The 19,419-nt window shown below is 42.9% G+C and overlaps 1 protein-coding gene across 1 annotated transcript in view; it reads right to left on the reverse strand.

Moving 5' to 3' along the window:
- Window positions 1-5,044: 5,044 nt before the first annotated feature.
- Window positions 5,045-19,419, reverse strand: part of GPR176 (G protein-coupled receptor 176) — an 89,720-nt gene continuing 75,345 nt past the window's right edge. Inside the window, exons 2-3 of the mRNA XM_065872745.1 lie at window positions 10,139-10,391; window positions 5,045-6,167 (exon numbers count right to left, since the gene is read on the reverse strand). Coding sequence (XP_065728817.1) covers window positions 5,045-6,167; window positions 10,139-10,391 — 1,376 coding nt within the window. The remainder of the gene's footprint in view (window positions 6,168-10,138; window positions 10,392-19,419) is intronic.

Below are 19,419 nucleotides of genomic sequence, written 5' to 3' on the forward strand. Positions count from 1 at the left end.
TGAATGTATCAAGCAAGGAAAAGGAGGGAAGAGAAATTAGATGCATCAGGTAATATGGTTAATATTTCAAAAGCGTTATCCCATCTGTGCTGTACTTTCTCACCTGTTGCCTTAAAAGGTACACCACATGTCATTCTAGCACCTCCTTTGTGTGTGTATTACCTTTTATATATGGACTGCAGTGAATACGCATATAAAAAGAAATTTAAGAGGGGGCAGAAACGATTTAACCACTAAATTCTGATCAATACAGCTGACAAAAGGATTATTGTTCACGCCCAACACATACGCCTAGAGCTGTGCTTCTCCGTATTGAACTTCCCTTCCAGATTTAGAACTTACACTCCTTCTAGTGAATTACAGAGAGGCTTAGGTGTTGAAGAGAGAAGTAGATCAAAGACCTTGCATTTGATGCCTTTAACCCTTGTATGAGTCATTCCAAGGAGATTGATGAGAACCAGCAATAACTCTCCTGACAGCAAATCTTACCCCAGCTCGTCCTCAATAGAGATTTAGCCACGTCTCCAGATGCCATATCTCTTATTTACTCATTCATTTATCATTCACTCATTTAAGTTTGGAAATAAGTGGCTCCTAAGTCCCCAGGACATAAACAGCCATCAGAGGTTCACAGAAAACAATGCTGGAGATTACAGTCTGAGGTCTATGAAGGTCTCCAGGCCTTTATTCTGCCTATTAGCTAACTTATCTCCTTGGCACAAATGGGGATAAACACTGGTTGAACCTGAGGCTAACAGGCAAGATATTTTAGCTTCTAAAACCTCATATAATGGAGAATCTTAGATCATTTCAATTTATTTTAAAAGCCTTGCCCTCACACAAAAAGGCTTTTGATACTACCCTGGGCATTAGTGTTGATTTCAATTCCTGTTTTATTCACATACTCTCAGGTCATTAACGATGATTCATTTTTCTTTTGACTACAGAACTCTAATATAGCAGCAATTGGTTGTGATATAAACCTGCTAAATGTTTACAACTATTGGGGGAAGTTAATCACTTTGCTATAAACTTATTTACATCGTATATTGCTACATTGGTAGACTACAATATGAAAGCACTAATCCTTCCCCTCCACAGAAATTCAGCCTAAAATAAGCTCTTTTTCCCTGAGCATCTCAGATCTGGTATGCGGCAGCCGCTGTGAGCCACCCAACCCCGTCAGGGCTGCCAAGAGCACAGCAACGCCCAGAGCTGGCCTGGAGCTGCAGCTTTTCTCTCCAGCCCAATCAGACTTGTGCTTGAACTCCAATATTAGCTTAACAAACCGCGTGACTGCCTTATAGTTCCTTTTCAATGGCTGAGTCCACTTTGGGTTTGTCTATCTGCCCTTAGTTACCTACATATTCTGCTCTACTCTGCATCAGTATATTATGCTCATTCTTTTTTTTTTTTTTAACATCTTCATTGGAGTATAATTGCTTTACAATGTTGTGTTAGTTTCTGCTTTATAACAAAGTGAATCAGCTCTACGTATACATATATCCCCATACCCCCTCCCTCTTGCATCTCCCTCCCACCCTCCCTATCCCACCCGTCTAGGTGGTCACAAAGCACCGAGCTGACCTCCCTGTGCTCTGCGGCTGCTTCCCACTATATGCTCATTCTTATTCAGAATCTGGCTTATAGATTTACAGCAAAGTCAAACATTCTTTCAACATCCCCCCCCTTTTTTTTTTTGAAACTGAGAATTGTTTGGTGAAGAACGATTCCAGCTTACAGAGTTATTTTTTTCTTCAGGGATTCAAACAGTACTTTGGCACTGTGTACTGCCTCAGAGTACCATCATTATGAATACCAATAATTGTTGGGGTAACTGGTAAAAACATCAATTTAATATTGTTTTCTGAATAACATTGCAAAAATGCCTCCACCACTTTTTTTTTTAATGTAGCATGTAAGCACTAATATTGATATAGTTTTACTGTGTGCCACACTTTGTGTTAAACAGACCATGCCATTTAATCCTTACAACTGCCCCATGAGGTATACTATTGTCTCACTTGGATTCCCCTGAAAACAGAGCTTGAGACAAGGGCTTTGTGCAGTTGGTTTTGGGGAGGTGATCCTTGAGGGCATGAATGAGGGTAGAGAAAGCCAGACAGGGAAGGAGGAAGAAGAGTCAATAAAAGGATGCATTATTTGGACAACGTGGTGGGCAACAGGGACTCAATTTGCTGGACTTCCTGAGAAGTGGAAAGATGCCTCCCACAATTGTCCAGCAGAAGGACAGGGGCATTTATCCACTGGTTCCCATGTCCCACTGATCAAGCGTTACCCCCCAGAGCGAGGGAGCTCTCCCAGGGCAGACAGCAGAGAAACTAGGCCTTGATGGCTCTCAGGGAAGTGAATAGATACAGCCAACAATGGCCCACTGCAGACATGGCTAAAATCAGAGGTGAAATACGTGAGTCAGGGCAACAGAAGCCTCTGACAGTTATTACCTCCCCATTTTATAGAGAGGAAACCAAGATACATGGAGATTACCTCACATGCTCAAGGTCACAAGGTGGGTCAGTGGTAGAGTCAGGACCCAAACATGGGCCATCTGACCTCAAGGCCATGGCCCCAACCATAGGGGGTAATGACGGCTGCACTACACTCTTCCCCGTGTAGCTCCACCTACAGGTTTGAGCAGACCATCCACCAATTCCATCTGGAACCCAGGTTTGGGACATTTATTCAAGCATTGCAGTTTCTTCTTTGGGAATTCATTTTTCAAGTTGCCACAACGTAAGAAAGTGCTATTAGAATGCTGCATCTGCATGTCGGGAGGAAAATAAACACCTTTCTTTTGAGATCACACAGGAGGAGAGAGGTTCAGATAGGATACCACTTGAGGGGGAGAAAAAAGAAAACAAACAAACAAACAAATCACTCAGACAACCGTTTTTGAGTTCAGAAACTGCTTTTCAATTTTTTATTAAAACATAATTCTTCAAAGAGTATAGAAATACACCTGGCCATGACCTGTTAGAAGGCAACCAACTGCTTCAAACATACATAAGTAACATCTATCAAATTCCAGCTCACCAGAATTTATTAAGTTGTACATATATGTTATCAGAATGACACCAACGTGGCTACATTTGACAGATTCTTCTAAAGTGGACACAAGTTTCTGACAGGTTATGTTTCCCCTTGATGAACGCTGTAACAACTGTGATGGTTTGAAAGATACGCTTGAAGGGCCACAACGGGAAGCATGAGGGCAAGGAGCTCCAGAGCGCACACAGGGGCCCCGGGAGAGGGGGTGGCGGGCCCCTGTTTCCGCTGTGAGCACACAATGCTTCAAAGAAACGAACACAAAGAGGAAGGCACTCCCTCCTTTGGACAAGGGTCTTTGGGTTCACATTCGGGAATCACAAGACAGCACACCCAGGAAAGGACAGGAAAAGGAAACTCCCTACACATAGTCTGACCTTCCTATGAGGGACAAGGGCCTGTGTGGTTCAAGGAGAAGATCCGTGAGGACCCCTGCCGTTGGGATGTGTTCTTTGCCGCTGAGGATGCCCCCTCCCCTGCTCAAGGCACTGGATTGGCTCCCTTCCATACTATGAACAAGAACAAAACGCCCTCCAGAGAAGAGCAGACCTGGTGCTTGATTTGTTCTCCTTAAGAGTGAAGTTTCCTTTGTGGTTTGAATTCAACCTGGTGAAGCCCACCCCAACGTAGACTCGAATTGCTGTGAGAGCCCCCAGGCAACCGATCAGTTGAGGACACTGTCCTCCCTCTTCTGTCCTGTCTGGCTCCTGCTACAACTTCACTGGGAAGGAGTAAGTGGAGAGCTCACCTGGGCTAGGTATTGCCTTGGCATTGTACAGTGATGAATTCCTTCTCCATGTTCTGTCCCTCCTTTGTGCCCCAAATGAAGGGAGAACCACAGTCGTACAAACAGACTGAAAATGAGAGTGGCGACGCATGGGGTCTGCAGTCCTCCTTGGAAGGGAACCAACTTTTCCCACTCTTTTGGGCAGACTCACTTTTCCTAATCAAGTATTTTTAGCTTGACATTTCCAGAGGACCCCGTTTACCCTAACTTTGCCTTTTTAAATGACCTTTAATTCCAGAAGTTGGCACAAACCTTTTTCAACACGCTTTACCCCTGCTGATTGCTGCATAAAATCTTTCACATGAGACCATGTGGGAAGAGGAAACTCTACAAAGTGTGGATATTTCTCAGTCTTTCTTCTCCACTTCTAAGCTTCTCCCTCATTTGTTGAAAAAAACACAGCTTAAGGGGGAAAGACATGATAAAAGCTTTTAGTGTTTTCCAATCAACACTGCGGACTTCTCTTTCTGAGGCCTTAGTGATGCCCGGAGATGGTCAGGATAATCAAGGACAGAATATCTTCCTAATCCCTGGGCACATCTATTGCCATGTCTGTCAAATGGGGGTTCAATATTCATTCATCCCTCACCTACATCCCAGCGAAGGAGATGAAGGGCATCGGGAGAAACCGTGAGTCATGTGATCAGGCTGTCCAGAAAAAAGGTATCAAATGCCAAGGTTCTATCTTCCCTAAAGATACAGATCAATATAAACCATTTTGAATATCTGTGATTTTAAAATCTATCAAATAGGCATTTTCTTGGGGCCACACGGCTCCGTAATTATCTTGGGCTTCTCTTAGAGTGCCCCTGCTTCCTTTGAACTTATAGACATTCTTCTCTCCGTGTATTCTTTGCAGGGCCCGGAACAGAGATATCCCCAGAAAATGCACACAGAGAACCCACCCAAGACCCGTTTCCCACTACCCAGCTTTCGTCTCCACAGAGAGAAATGTGGACTTTACTGAGGATCACTGAGATAAATATATATATATGTATAAATATATATATATGCCCTCAATAAAGAGGACATTCGATTTTATATAGATTTCCCTCTCATTCAAAAGCATCTGGCCCACAGAGGAGGAATCAACCCATACTGGGCTGCAAGGAGATCAGACAAATCCTAGGCCCAGTGAAGGGAGGGCAGGAATGTGGAAGGTCTGTTGCTTCCAGGGATTTACAAGACTTGCTAGGAATCCACCTTTGGGAAGATGCTCACTTTATTGTTTCTGCTCATCTTCCGTTCCACCCTGCCTACCTTGGGCATCTTTGTCTGGATCAGCTCTTCTGGGGTGTTGCCCAAGGGGGGAAGCAGCCTCTTCTTGCTATTTCGGGTCTCCGAGAGCCACTGTGGAGGCAACTCAAATGGCCCAAAGCCGAACTGCAGGGAGTACCTGTCAGGGAATGTCTCAGGTTCCACAGAGACTGCTGGTGCCACCTGGGATACAGAGTCCACTGTGCCCGGGGGTGGTGCAGGGGTAGCAAACCGCGGCCCCTGCTCTGCCTCCAGGCAGGTGGGAAGTAGCTCCCTGGCCTGGAGGTCAGCTGAGCCGGCATACTTGGCTTCACTCTCTTCCTCGTCATCCGTGGGCTTAAAGATCTGCTGCTGCCCAATGTGGAACATCTCCAGGAGCTGGCTGCCCGAGCGCATGCTGGGCTCCAGGCTGGCATCGGCCACCCCGCTCCCTGTGCCCACCACATTCCGGCGACTGTAGCGGTGGTGTAGTTGTACCAAGGTCCCTACCAAGCACTTGCGGATAGATTTGTTCACAGTAAGAAAGAGCACAGGGTTCGCCAGCAGAGAGACTTTGGGCAGCCAAATGGCCGTGAGCAACAAGAAGACAGAAGTGTTGGGGACATTGAGCACAGTCTGGTAGACGACCAGTGTGGCATAGGGCACGCTGCATAAGATGAAGACCATCACCATGGACAGCAGGGTGGCATGCAGCTCGGCCTCCCGCTGGGAGGCATAGGGGATAGAGATGGTGTTCTGCGGAGTCCGCAGCGCTGCTATGATGACCTTCTTCTTCTGGCTGGCACTCAGGGCCCGGCGGATCAGTATCAAGAAGAGGAATACCACAGCCACAGGCACGATGACCGTGGTGATGTTGTAGACCAGAACGTAAACCAGGTGGCCCAACGAGTTGCTCCAGACTTCCGTGCAGGTGGACATGGCATAGATGTCAGCCACGTTGGTCACCGCAAACACAGGGACGCTGGCCACCACGGCATGGGCCCAGATGTATATCACTAGTTCTCGGGACTTTGCATCAGATATTTTTCTCTCCAGAGGATAGAGGACTGAGTAGTACCTGCCAAATGCACAAGCAAAATTCATTTCACAGAAGATACACTTTAATTAGGGGAATCTATTTACTAAAAGTAGGAGAGAGGAAAGAAAGGGTCAATTTCTTCTATTCTGCCTAAGACAGAGGAAACCACTGGGGGAATTAGGAAGCTAGACCTTAAGTTTTGAGGATTTTGCTGTACAATTCACAGTTAGTCTTATAATTATTGCCACCAGGACTAAATCCAAAAGAGTGCCCTCAATATAAAGGGTATCTCCCTCTACTGGAAAGACACCTCTTTTTCAATTTAAGGATAAAGGGTAATTTGTAAAAAAAATTTTTACCTGGGCTAGAGGAGCTTGAGGGCAATTTTCAAAGCCACTAAGAGAAAGGAAATGTGTCTGCACACAAATCCAAAGGAGACTTGTGCCACAGTGGATATGCACGGATATCACTAGCATTTACAGCCACCTGGGGCAGAAGAAGCCAGTGTGAGGGAGGGACTCTGACAAAATCCTTCCACAAGATCAATTTGACTGAAAAAAATCATGCCTGCTCAATCGCCATTGTTCCCATGATAATCGCTCAGTACCCCTGAGAGCAATTAATAGACTTAAAATGCCTGCATGATTTGATTTTTGTTAAAATCAGGGAAGACTTTTTTCCTTCAAGCTTGACTTGATTATTCTATAACCACCTAATCAGAATTCCAAAGGCACCTTGTTTCAATATCACCTATGACTGGGGGAAACCGAGTAATGTGTTAAGACTCTTAGAACCACATCTGTCATGAAAGGGCAGCCAGCAGCCCTCAGAGATATGGCGAGTTTCTTCACCTTAGCTCGGCCCACATCTGTGCAGTCAGCTAATGCTGGAGTTGACCTTCCAACCCTATTAACATGCATTCCCTCATGGGGCCAGCTGAGCAGGCGTGCCTTCTGTCACAAGGATTTCTGAGCACCACCTATCTGCTAGGTATTGTGCCAGGCACTGGACTGCAAAGATGGAAGGACGCACGGGAATGTTTCTTAACTAAATGGGGAAAGGGGGCACGTAGACAAACAATTATAACCGAGCAGATGGTGGCTCTACTGGAGGGACGCACAAAGGAGATGAGGAAAGGGAGCACCTGGGAAAATGTCAAGAGCAAGCGGCCCTGTGGTGGAGTCTGGCAGGGGACAAGCTGTGGGAGAGACGATGCAAACACAACACAACCATGGATGACCAGAGATGGGTGGAGTGCAGTAAAATGTGTTCTAGATCACTTTCGGGGAAGGGAAAAAAAAAAGAGAAAGAAATCTATAAGTTATGCATGCTCTCAATTGTTTTTCTCTGAACATGGAGAAGCTTTTCTAACCACCGCTCAGTAAATCCAGTGTGGTGGCCCCACGCCCATGCATGAATACACGTCCACTGTCTCTGATTCCCATTTGCTAAGTGACAGGTGACAAGCCCAGGCTTCCTGTCATTTTTTATTCCATTCTAGGTTGGGAAATAGACCGCAGCACAAGCACACAGGCTCGCTATACATCATTTTGTTAGTATGTGCATCTCTAGAGGATGATGCAGGAAGTGTAGGTGGCCTCCCGATTCACTTGCTGACTTGGTGCCACGAAACAAATATCTGGGAAAGAAGTGAGAGAAAGGACGTTTTCCCTTTGTCTTCGTGCACAACAAACCTATACTTTCCAGTAATCCGCATCTCTGAATAATGAAATAGGAATTTACCAAACTTGCTTTTCTACTAAAAGAACTTGCTTACCTTTTTTGAACAATTAGGAATTTTGGATTAATAGATATACACTACAATATAGAAAATAGATAAATAACAAGGACCTACCATGTAGCACAGGGAACTATATTCAATATCTTATAATAATCTATAATGGAAAAGAATCTAAAAAAGAATATACACACACACACACACACACACACACACACACACACATATAACCGAATCACTTTGCTGTATACCTGAAACATTGTAAATCAACTATACTTCAATTTAAAAAAATAAAAGACACACTGAAAAAAATGATGGCAGAAATACAGTAGATTTTCTGCTGCAAAGAAAATAAGGATTTCTTATTATTTGCATATTTTCTTGCCTAAAACCAAAGGCTCAAAATAACCCACAGGGATTATTGCATTGCTTCCAGGTAGAATAGCAACCTGTCCAGAATAATGTGTTCCCATTCTTGTTGAATCCTATTCTTAAAAAACCTTCAGGATTCATAGCAGCATTATTTATAATAGCCAAAAAGTGGAAACAACCCAAATGTCCATCAACTAGTAAATGGATAAACAAAATGTGGTATATGCATACAATGGGAATATTATTCGGCAATAAAAAGGAATGAAGTAAGTTAAGAGAGTAGATCATGAGTTCTCATTACAAGGAAAATAAACATTTTTTGGTATTTGTATGAGATGACGGATGTTAACTAAATTTATAGTGAATCATTTCACAATATGTGTAAGAGAAGTCATTATGCCATATACCTTAAACTTGTACAGTGCTGTATGTCAACTATAACTCAATAAAGCTGGAAAGAGAAAAAAAGAAGTACTGATACCTGCTATAACATGGATGAACCTTGAAAACATTATGCTGAGTAAAAGAAGCCAGGCACAAAAGAACACATATTGTATGATTCCACTTATATGAACTGTCCCCCCATACAAAGACAGAAAGTAGATTAGTGGTGGCCTCGGTCTGGGGGTGGGAATGGGGAATAACTGTAAATGAACACAAGGTTTCTTTTTAGGGTGACGGAAATATTCTAAAGTTCAATTGTGGTCATGGCTACACAACTGTACATATACTAAAATTCACTGACTTGTACATTTTAAATGAATTTTATGATGTGTAAATTATATCTCAATAAAACTATTAAAAAAAAAAAACCTTCAGGAAAGAAAAGCCCACCATGTGGACTGCAGACATAAGACCTCACCAAGCAGGTAGTAAGGGGCCGCCAGAAAGACACACCTGCCGTGAACACAGAATGGATCAATACAAAAAGCATTAGTAGGGGCTTCCCTGGTGGCGCAGTGGTTGAGAGTCCGCCTGCCGATGCAGGGGACACGGGTTCGTGCCCCGGTCCGGGAGGATCCCACATGCCGTGGAGCGGCTGGGCCCGTGAGCCATGGCCACTGAGCCTGCGCGTCCGGAGCCTGTGCTCCGCAACGGGAGAGGCCATAACAATGAGAGACGCGCGTACCGCAAAGAAAAAAAAAAAAAAAAGTTCTTGTGGACACAAAATATTTTTCATTCTTCTTTGCTTATTTAATTCTATTCTCTAAAATGTATTATTATCTCAACTGTATTCATGAAGCGCTAGCAACAAAGAGAAAAGACAGGCACCTGTTGATTACTGAGAACGTCACACTTCCCTTTGATAAATTTGGTCAAAGTACGTAGGACAGCAGTAGCTAGGATGTAAGATTTATTTCCAAATGAACATCCTTTAAAAAAGGATGAGAAGAGAAAACAAACACCATCACAATATAAAACCTTGGAAGTAAATCCTCCAGAGGAATTCTGGTGCTATCTGGCCAGGTCCAACAGGACTGTCTAATCATTTGTTAAATAGCCACTGAACTGTTCTCTTGTTCTTCCAGAAATGTTTTCATCCTGCATCAAAAGGCCCTAATTGCAGAGTTAGCAATCTGATGAGCAATCTACTGCAAATTGCAATGCAAATACCGCTAATTCCAACCAAGTTGAAACTATATCATGATCCAGCTCTGCCCCAGCATCGTCATGATGTAACCTCCCCAATGCCACATCTTTTCTCAATGGTCCCATTTTCTAGAGCTGCTGTCTTCTGTAAGGCATCTGTTTCAGCAATCGACTCTCTTTCTGCTGACAACAAGCAGACTAAAAAGCAGTATTTGGAACACTGACTATTCACTATTTGCTTCGTGATGCTAATTTTTCAATACACTTAAAAAAAAAAAAAAAACTTGCACCCCTGGCTACCTGATCTTACCTGTCCAAGGCAATGGCAGGGAAGCTGAGGATAGTCACAGAGCAGAAGACTTTGTGCAAAAACTTAACGACCTTGCAGAAGAGCATGGTGTAGATCCACCAGCAACAGTGAGGACTGGTGCTAAGGATGATGTCGAAGGGCACGCAGACCAGGCTGGCACAAATCCCCGAGCAGGCCAGGTTTTTAATGAACCTGTTGGTGACAGATTTGAACACGGTTGTGCGGCAAGTCGACCATAACACCATGAAGTTTCCTGGCCAGATGGGCAAAAATAAAAACAAACCAAAAAAATGTTTAAATAAAAAGAAAGAAGACAAAAAAAGAAAGAAAGAAAATACAGGTTAAAAAAAAGACTGAAAAACCATATTTGAGAGTTCATTTCAAAGCACTTAAAGGCATATGATGTTGTCAATTTATGTGAAATTATTAAATCACTTCCATAAGTATCAAAAAGTCTAGAAGAGTTTTCTAGCCGTGAGTTTTATTTAATTTTAGGCATAATAGTATCATGACGATGATTCTGTCTCACCTGAGTATGAACAGTCAGCTAGGGATTACTTAACCTCAGCCAGTCTACTCTGACCAAGTTTGCAAATGACCTCGCCTTACCAAACTCTGTAACAGAAACAGGACGAAAGCCACACATGTGGCTTAAAACTTCCTAGTAGTGATACTTTTAAAAAGTAAAAAGAAGCAGGTGAAATTTTAATAGTGTATATTATTGAACCCAATCTATGCCAAACATTATCGTTTCAACGTCATCATTACTTTAAAAAGTATTAAAGTAATATATTCATTCTTATTTTTGTGCTACATCTTTGAAATGTGGCGTGCATTTTTTTGTTTGTTTTGTTATTTATTTATTTATTTTTCGCTACGTTGGGTTTTCATTGCTGCGCTCGGGCTTTCTCCAGTTGCAGTGAGTGGGGGCTACTCTTCGTTGTGGTGCACGGGCTTCTCATTGCAGCGGCTTCTCTTGTTGCGGACCACAGGCTCTAGAGCGCAGACTCAGTAGTTGTGGCGCACGGGCTTAGTTGCTCCGCGGCATGTGGGATCTTCCTGGACCAGGGATCGAACCCATGTGCCCTGCATTGGCAGGCAGATTCTCAACCACTGCACCACCAGGGAAGCCCCTGGTGTGCGCTTTTTAAATTGAAATATAATTAATATATAACATTGTATTCTTTTTAGGTGTGCATGGTGTATGTTTTATTTTACACTTACAACACATTTTCAGTTCACATTCGTCACATTTCAAGGACTCCATAGCCACATGAAGCTGGCGGCCACTGGACAGGCCTGCACTGTTCTAGACCTTTAGTGTCAATAACACACTTGCCTGTCCGTCTCTGAGCATCTTCCTCCTGTGGCCTCCACAGGCCTACAGCCTCCTGGTGTTCCTCCCACCTCTCCCAGGCCCTGGCTGCCCCAAGCCTTCTTCACCAGGCCCTTCCCCATCCTCTCTCTCCAGCTTCTCCCTAGGTTAAATCACCCATTCAGGTGGTTCTCCACTGAAATGCTGGTGACTCCCACATTCATGGCCCAGACTAGGCTCTCCTCTCAACTCCGGACTCCTGTCCCACTGAACATCTGATTCTCCACCCCTTCTCGGTCTGTTCTGCCCACCCATTGTCCTCCAGAGCCTACACAATCCAGGGCCAACCTGCCTAATCTCATGCCACGCTGCCCCTGGCTTGCTGGGCACTGGCTACGCTGCCCTTTTTTTCTGTTCCTGAAACACAACGAGGCTGATCTGGTCTCCACGCCTGTGCACAAATTTTTTATACTGCCTAGCATGGTCCTCGTGTGTCTGATTCCTTTTAATCCAGGTCTTAGTATAATTGCTGCCTCCTCAAAGAGGCCTCCGCAAACCATATTTTTATTTTAAATACTCACTGCTCCTCCCTCCAGCATACTCTCTTATAATATCCTCTTGTGGCCTTCTCAGCTCTTATCATAATTATTAGTTTACTCATTTTCCCTTCAGTTCATGAGGATAAAAAAACATGTCAATCTTGTTCACTATTATAAGTCCACTGCCTAGTTCAGTATCTGGCACAGAACAGGCATTCAGTAACTATTTAGATGAATGAATTTGAAAGAGGACAAACAGTAATCAAAAGTCCCTGCAGCAAGATAACCCGTTTCGTAGTAGGAATGTCATGACAGGCTATTCTGAGTCAGTAGTTCCCAAACCTCACTATGCATCAGAAGTACTACACCAGACATCCTGAATCATAGTTATAGGTATAGAGCTGGGAACCTGCATTTGTAATAAGCGCTTCAGATAGAGTTGGCTCCCAGACTGAGTTACAGAAATGCCACATCTAGACAGAGACTGTAGCTTTTCATCCCCAGAGTCTCACAGGGCCCAAGTCGTTGGGTATGCTGGGCAGCCTACGTTACCAGGGGAGATTTTACCTGGTGAAAGATCCAGGTCCACATGGCCAGTCAGTCATGACCCAAGGACACTGCTCTCTCCTGGGCACAGGCACAGAGAATGCCCTCTAATGACTGAGGCAACAGCTCAGCCTCATGCGGAAGGACAGCACGGTGCCAGGGGAGGGGAGCACAGGGCTCAGGGCTGCAGCCGAAGCCACCACCAGGAGCTGCCTCGCTGCCTCAGATGCTGACATAACTTACTGTCAAGAGTCTCTTTTCAGACACAGTAGTCTACAGCTACTTCTTATCTGCCAGAAAAAAAATGGGCACTGCATTTAGGTAAGTAGGCCAGCTGCTTCCAGGAAATTCTCTACCAAACTTTCCTTACATAAATATGCTGACTCAGTGAGATGAAATTCACAGTGTGAATATATACACACGTTTGTTCAATAGAAAAGCTGTTTATACTAATGTTACCACCTCAGGCCCCCTCAAGCTTTCCTGTCACCAAGGTTACAGACAGCAATAATGATATATTTGAAGCTCCATCTATATGGGGATTTTCTTTTCCTGGCCTTTCCCACTGAAATACAGATTAAGATCTGGCTGAAGCATCTTTCCTCACTTAAGTTTTACAGATAGGACTGAAATCTGGTAACCATCTAATAATGAAATTGCCCACTTAAAGAAATCTGCCATAGGGCTTCCCTGGTGGTGCAGTGGTTAAGAATCTGCCTGCCAATGCAAGGGACACGGGTTCAAGCCCTGGCCCGGGAAGATCCCACATGCCGTGGAGCAGCTAAGCCCATGCACCACAACTACTGAGCCTGCACTCTAGAGCCCACAAGCCACAACTACTGAGCCCATGTGCCACAACTACTGAAGCCTGAGCGCCTAGAGCCCGTGCTCCGCAACAAGAGAAGCCACGACGATGAGAAGCCCGCGCACCGCAACAAAGAGTAGCCCCGCTCACCACAACTAGAGAAAGCCTGCGCACAGCAACGAAGACCCAACACAGCCACACATAAATAAATAAATAAATAAATAAATAAATAAATAAATTTTTTTTTAAAAAAGAAACCTGCCACAAGGAGAGTGTCATAGTATCTTCAGTTGTTAATATCGGGGCTGTCTCCAGTCCACTAGGGGACTTCCTATAAAGACCATCCTTCTGCTTTATAAAACAAGACCCACAGGATTTTCTATTTCTCTATCACTGTTAATCTTTGTCGCTTGGTAGGTTACACTGAATAAAACATTTTGTATAACAAACAGGAAAATTCATTGCAAAGGAGAGGACAGGCTGTGTGCCAAGGTCTCTCATGCATACAGCAGATTTCTTTGAAACTAATCTCCATCATTACCCTCATACTCTAACTCTCTTATCTTTCTCTCTCCCTCCCAATTATGTCAGGCACACTTTTTTATTGTTTTTTTCTTAAATCATACATTTTATTAGTATGTCCACGCTTGCGAATGAGGAAACTTGTTTTCAATGAGTTATTACTGAAAAACCCGAGATGGCTATAATCACATTGTATCTCCACTTACTTATAAAACTCTACGAGGCATCTGAAGACTAATCCCTTTTCCTAAGAACCTGAAGCTAAAGAAGCCTCTATGTTCTTTCCCTTCTTTAAACCACCTCTCTCTGTCTTCACTTAAAAACTGACTCATTTGGCTCTAAGAACCCAAATTAGAAAAAAGTATCAGGAGAGGAGCACCCACACTCAAGATCTGATTGGCCACACATTAAAAAGAAAAGTGTGTGTGTGTACACATGTGTGTGTGTGTATACACACAACAAAACAAAATAATTACAGACTTGATCATTTAATCTCATGAGCACTTTAGATTCTTCTTAGCTTTACAAGGTACATCAAGGATAACTCAGCATATATTTTAAATAACACAGTATTCAACCTTGAGATACTTTTTAGTTTAGACATCATGGTCTCAATCACCCAACCCCCTTTAGAAATGATTCAAGTTCTGTACCCATTCTTCCTCCCTACATATTCCCATTATATTTTCTAATGCTGGATTCCATGACAACATTCAGTGCCAGGGCTGTGGGCACAGCAACACAATTAGTACACACTCACAGCACACACAACCAAAAGGGGAATAAGAAGTAGAGCATGATGGCGCTGGTAATACAAACCTACTCTCCCTGGGGCCGCTATTACTCTATCATTACTCCTCATCTAAAATACAAATCAAGGTTTCTCTTTACACAGTATAATCTGATATCAGACAATGCCTTAAAGGACAAAAAAGAAAGTAAAAATTACCCACCCAATGATAACTAACTGTAAACTTTAAGTATTTATCCTTCCAAACTTCTTTTTATATATACGGACTTTTTGATTATGCCAGTGGGACCAACTACTCACACTGCTTTTTTAGATCTTTTTCCGTAACAACCACCTTTCTATACAATAAATAAAAATAGATATATATCATCATTTTAACAGCTTCATAAAAGCAATAGTGCTTCTCTGGTTATACCCTAATGTATTTTGTCTATCGCACATTGATGATTTTTTTAAAGCTGTTTTCAATACATCTCTATTATACAATGTTGAGATCAACATCCTTATATATTTAAGTTCGGAGGAAGTGAACTGATTATTTACTGAAGATAAATTTCTAGAAGCAGAAGTTCCGGGTCAAAGAGTTTACACATTTTTAATATATATTGCAAAATGACCCTCCACAAAAGTCATATGAGGGGGGTGGTTTCCCCATATGCTAAAAGTTCTGCTGTCTCACTAAAATATTTGGAATTTTGCATACTTCCTCAATCCTACGATTCATATTTTCCTTATTTCCAGAAAATTTTCATCCATTGCCTCTGAATCTTGCCCTATCCTTTCTCCTTATTATCTTCTTCTGGAATTCTTATTAGATTTACGTTAGACCTCATTCTAGTCTCTTAACCTCTCATTCATACTTTCCATTTTCCATCAATTTATTGTCTTCTCCAAACTGAATGCTATTTCTCATGTCTTCCTTCCATTTTATCAATTCCCAATTCATCTGGAAGTAATCAAACCATCTTTCTTTCTTTCTTTTAGCTTCTTGGGTAGTAAACTTTTTGAAATTTGTATTTGGGTCCACTTCAAACTGCTTACTCTTTATTCCTAGTGTCTAGTTATTTTACTATGGCTCTTTTCCTTCTTTAATCTGTAATCACGTTTGTTTTTTGGCTGTGTTGGCTCTTTGTTGCTGCGCGCGGCTTTCTCTAGTTGGTGGTGAGCGGGGGCTACTCTTTGTTGCGGTGCGCAGGCTTCTCACTGTGGTGGCTTCTCTTGCTGCGGAGCACGGGCTCTAGGGTGCCCGGGCTTCAGTAGCTGTGGCTCATGGGCTCTAGAGCACAGGCTCAGTAGTTGTGGCACACGGGCTTAGCTGCTCCACGGCATGTGGGATCTTCCTGGACCAGGGCTAGAACTGGTGTCCCCTGCATTGGCAGGCGGATTCTTAACCACTGTGCCACCAGGGAAGCCCCTGTAATCATGTTTTTTAAATGCTTGTACTTTCTTTTAGATTATTCTATTGTTTCTAGTTCTAGATGTGTTAATTTTGCCATTTGTTGGTTCTCCTGGCCCTCCTTTTATGGTTTTCCTCACATGGTTTTTAATGTTCAGTTATGAGCTCATAGTATATGGGGGTTGTTTTTCTGTGGCAGGCTACAGACCCTGGTTGTGGAAATGTTTCAAGTGGCTAGCCAAGCACATATTAGTACTTTGTTGCACTTTCATGTGCAAATCAAAGATAATGCAGCTGAAAGACCATTCTGAGAAAGGTTTAGTGTGTGGGGAAATTTTTACCCTAGGGAGACGCAGGATATTTTAATGACTAAGAGCATAGACCCTGAAGCCTTACTCCCAGATTCAAGTCCCAGCTCCACCATTTACTAGCTGTGTGATCGTGGGTGAATTAACTTCTCTGTGCCTCAGTTTCACCATCTGTAAAGTGGACATAATAACAATGCCTATGTCCCAGGGGCATTGTGAGGATTTAATGAGCCCATACAAGTAATATAAGCACAGCACTTAGAACAGCTTCTTGTGCCTAATACATGCTACGTAAGTAGATATGTCACTGTTATTATTAGTTGCAAAAGTTTCCAAGGAAAGGTCTGACAGAGACAGAAACAGTGAGAGCCTGGGCCAGAGGAAAAGAAACCTGGAGCTGTATATAGAGAAGACAGAAGAGGACAGGTCCCTAGAAGGACTTGGAAGCAATCAGGAAGAAGAGACAAGGTAGGACTGACTGGCCTGCAGGTTCCACATGGAACACTGGGGTCTGACAAGGAAGAAACTCCCTAGGTTTACCCTGTGGAGGTCCCTTGGGTGGTGCTGGCAAACTCACAGCAGACTGTCCCGTGGGGTCATGATGGGTGCCTGGGACTATCGTGTTTGAGTAGTTGTGACAACTTCAGAGCTCTGTCCTCAGGCCTGTGGCACACACACAACTTGTCTCTCTCCCCCTCACTGTTGTCTGGATTCAGTGACTTCACTAAAGCCTTTTCTCCCTGGCAGGGGGGGCAGGGGCCGTTGCAAGATCTGCTCCCTCCTGGAATGTCCAGCCTCCATTTGAATTGCACGTGACAGGTCTCAGACCAAGGACATCTCTTCTCCAGATGGAGTCCTGCTCCTAGAATCCATCAAGCCTATCATAAGACATTCAAAACACCTTACAGAAATCTTGCCGCAGCACATAAACATGATACATCTTAATAAAGCCCCAGAGTGAATTAAAGACCCAAAGGGTAAAAAAAAAATCTAAAAAGGAATCAATGATCTTGACATGGTTTCATTAAGAAAAATGAAAAATCTCAAAGTGATGATGACTTCCTAATGTTTTCAATTCAATAATCTAAACAGCTTGAAACCATCAAGAGATTATTTGTATCATTATGGGAAAAGTTTTAAAAATGCTATCTGGCCAACGATAATGGTACAAGTAATAAAACAATGATTATAACTATACTTTATTATTTGCTTTAAAAACTTTTTAGAACATTAATAATTACCCACTATCTTCCCAATAGGTAGCCACTAAGCACTCTTGTGCATTTAGACACACAGGTTGAGCAATTAAGAATTTTAATCAGAATTTAAATTTTGAAAAAGTCTATTCAAAAATTATTTGAAAAAAAAAAACTTCAATTGGCCCTTGAACAAAGCATGGGTTGATCTGCATATAACTTATAGTCAGCCCTCCACAGTTCCTCCACATCCATGGATTCAACCAACCATGGAATGTGTAGTACTATAGTAAATATTTACTATTGAAAAATATCTGCATATAAGTGGACCCACGCAGCTCAAACCCATGTTGTTCAAGGGTCAGCTGTATTCAGTTTCTTACCACCTTTCTAGAAAGTAAAGGTGTCCCTGAATATCTGAGGGCATTTCTCCATTTTATTTAGGTATGGTTCAGAGGTAGTTTCATTATGACACGGATTTTTGCAAAGAGTTAGTTTTAAGAGAATGCCAGGGCTTCTCTGGTGGCGCAGTGGTTAAGAATCTGCCTGCCAATGCAGGGGACATGGGTTTGAGCCCTGGTCCGGGAAGGTCCTACATGCTGTGCAGCAGCTAAGCCTGTGCACCACGACTACTGAGCTCTAGAGCCCGCAAGCCACAACTACTGAGCCCGCATGCCACAACTACTGAAGCCCACATGCTGCATCTACTGAAGCCTGCGTGCCTAGAGCCTGTGCTCTGCAACAAGAGAAGCCACTGCAATGAGAAGCCCGTGCACCACAACGAAGAGTAGTCCCCGCTCGCCGCAACTAGAGAAAGCCCGCACACAGCAACAAAGACCCAGGGCAGCCAAAAATAAATAAATAAAATAAATAAATTTATTTAAAAGAAGAATGCCAGAGGGGGAAAAATGCGAGATTGACTAATTAAACCCATTTTGAGGAAGAGCAGAGGTACAACAGTAACTTGATTAATATTACCAAAGCATTCAGTAGTTCCCTACTGCCACTAGGAAAAAAACAAATGCAAACTTCTCAACATCATATAATACCCTTTAAGATACGACCCCTGGCTGCTCCCAAGCTTACTACCCAAAGTTACAGCATCATGATAGAATGAAATAACCCTGGAAATCTAAAGGGTAAATCCACATTTTTCTCTGAACCCTTAAACCTGCTGCCTAAGCAAAACCCTCAAAGGAAACTCCCTTTCATTAGCAAGAGTGCGAGAGAGAGAGAGAGAGAGAGAGAGAGCGAGGGAAAGAGACAGCGAAGGTAAGACAAGATAGGAATGAAGAACTCCTCAGTGTAGAGAAGGCAAATGGTACCTGACAAGTTAAAAAAAAAAAAAAGACACTGTTAAGCTCTGTGAACCTGGGGACACAAATATTCAAACTGAGTTACAAAGTTCACACTTCCAAAGGAAAGCTTAAATAGTTCTAAAAATGATTCTATTTTATTCTGATTTTTAAAAAATCTTTCTCCCGTTAATCTATGTGGGTAAATTTCCCAGCTACCCAGAGAGTCAGCACTGGCAAGGTGATAAGTAGCTTTTTGCCACTGGTATTATTATGAATTATGGCCGCAGAAAGAATGTGGAGGAAAACAAGCTTGTAGCCAGAGCACTGTGTCTGGTGGTTTTCAATACAATTTGCTCTTCCTCTGAGTCTAAAAGTTTGAGCCTCTCCCTCACTAATGAAGTGTCAATTTGCTGTAACTTGTGATTAAACTATCTAATATCTGCCCAACTCTTTTTAAACTGATCATTATTAGTGTGAGAAAACTGTTACTTTAGTTACAATTAATCTGATTCCAGAGGTTGCTCTGAAATGATACAGAAGGTTCCAATTAAGCAGGAATTGGATTAGCAGGAAGAAGCTATGTAGTAAGTTTATTAAAATTCATG

The sequence above is a fragment of the Phocoena phocoena genome, chromosome 2 (genome assembly GCF_963924675.1).
Source record: "Phocoena phocoena chromosome 2, mPhoPho1.1, whole genome shotgun sequence".
Taxonomy (NCBI): domain Eukaryota; kingdom Metazoa; phylum Chordata; class Mammalia; order Artiodactyla; family Phocoenidae; genus Phocoena; species Phocoena phocoena.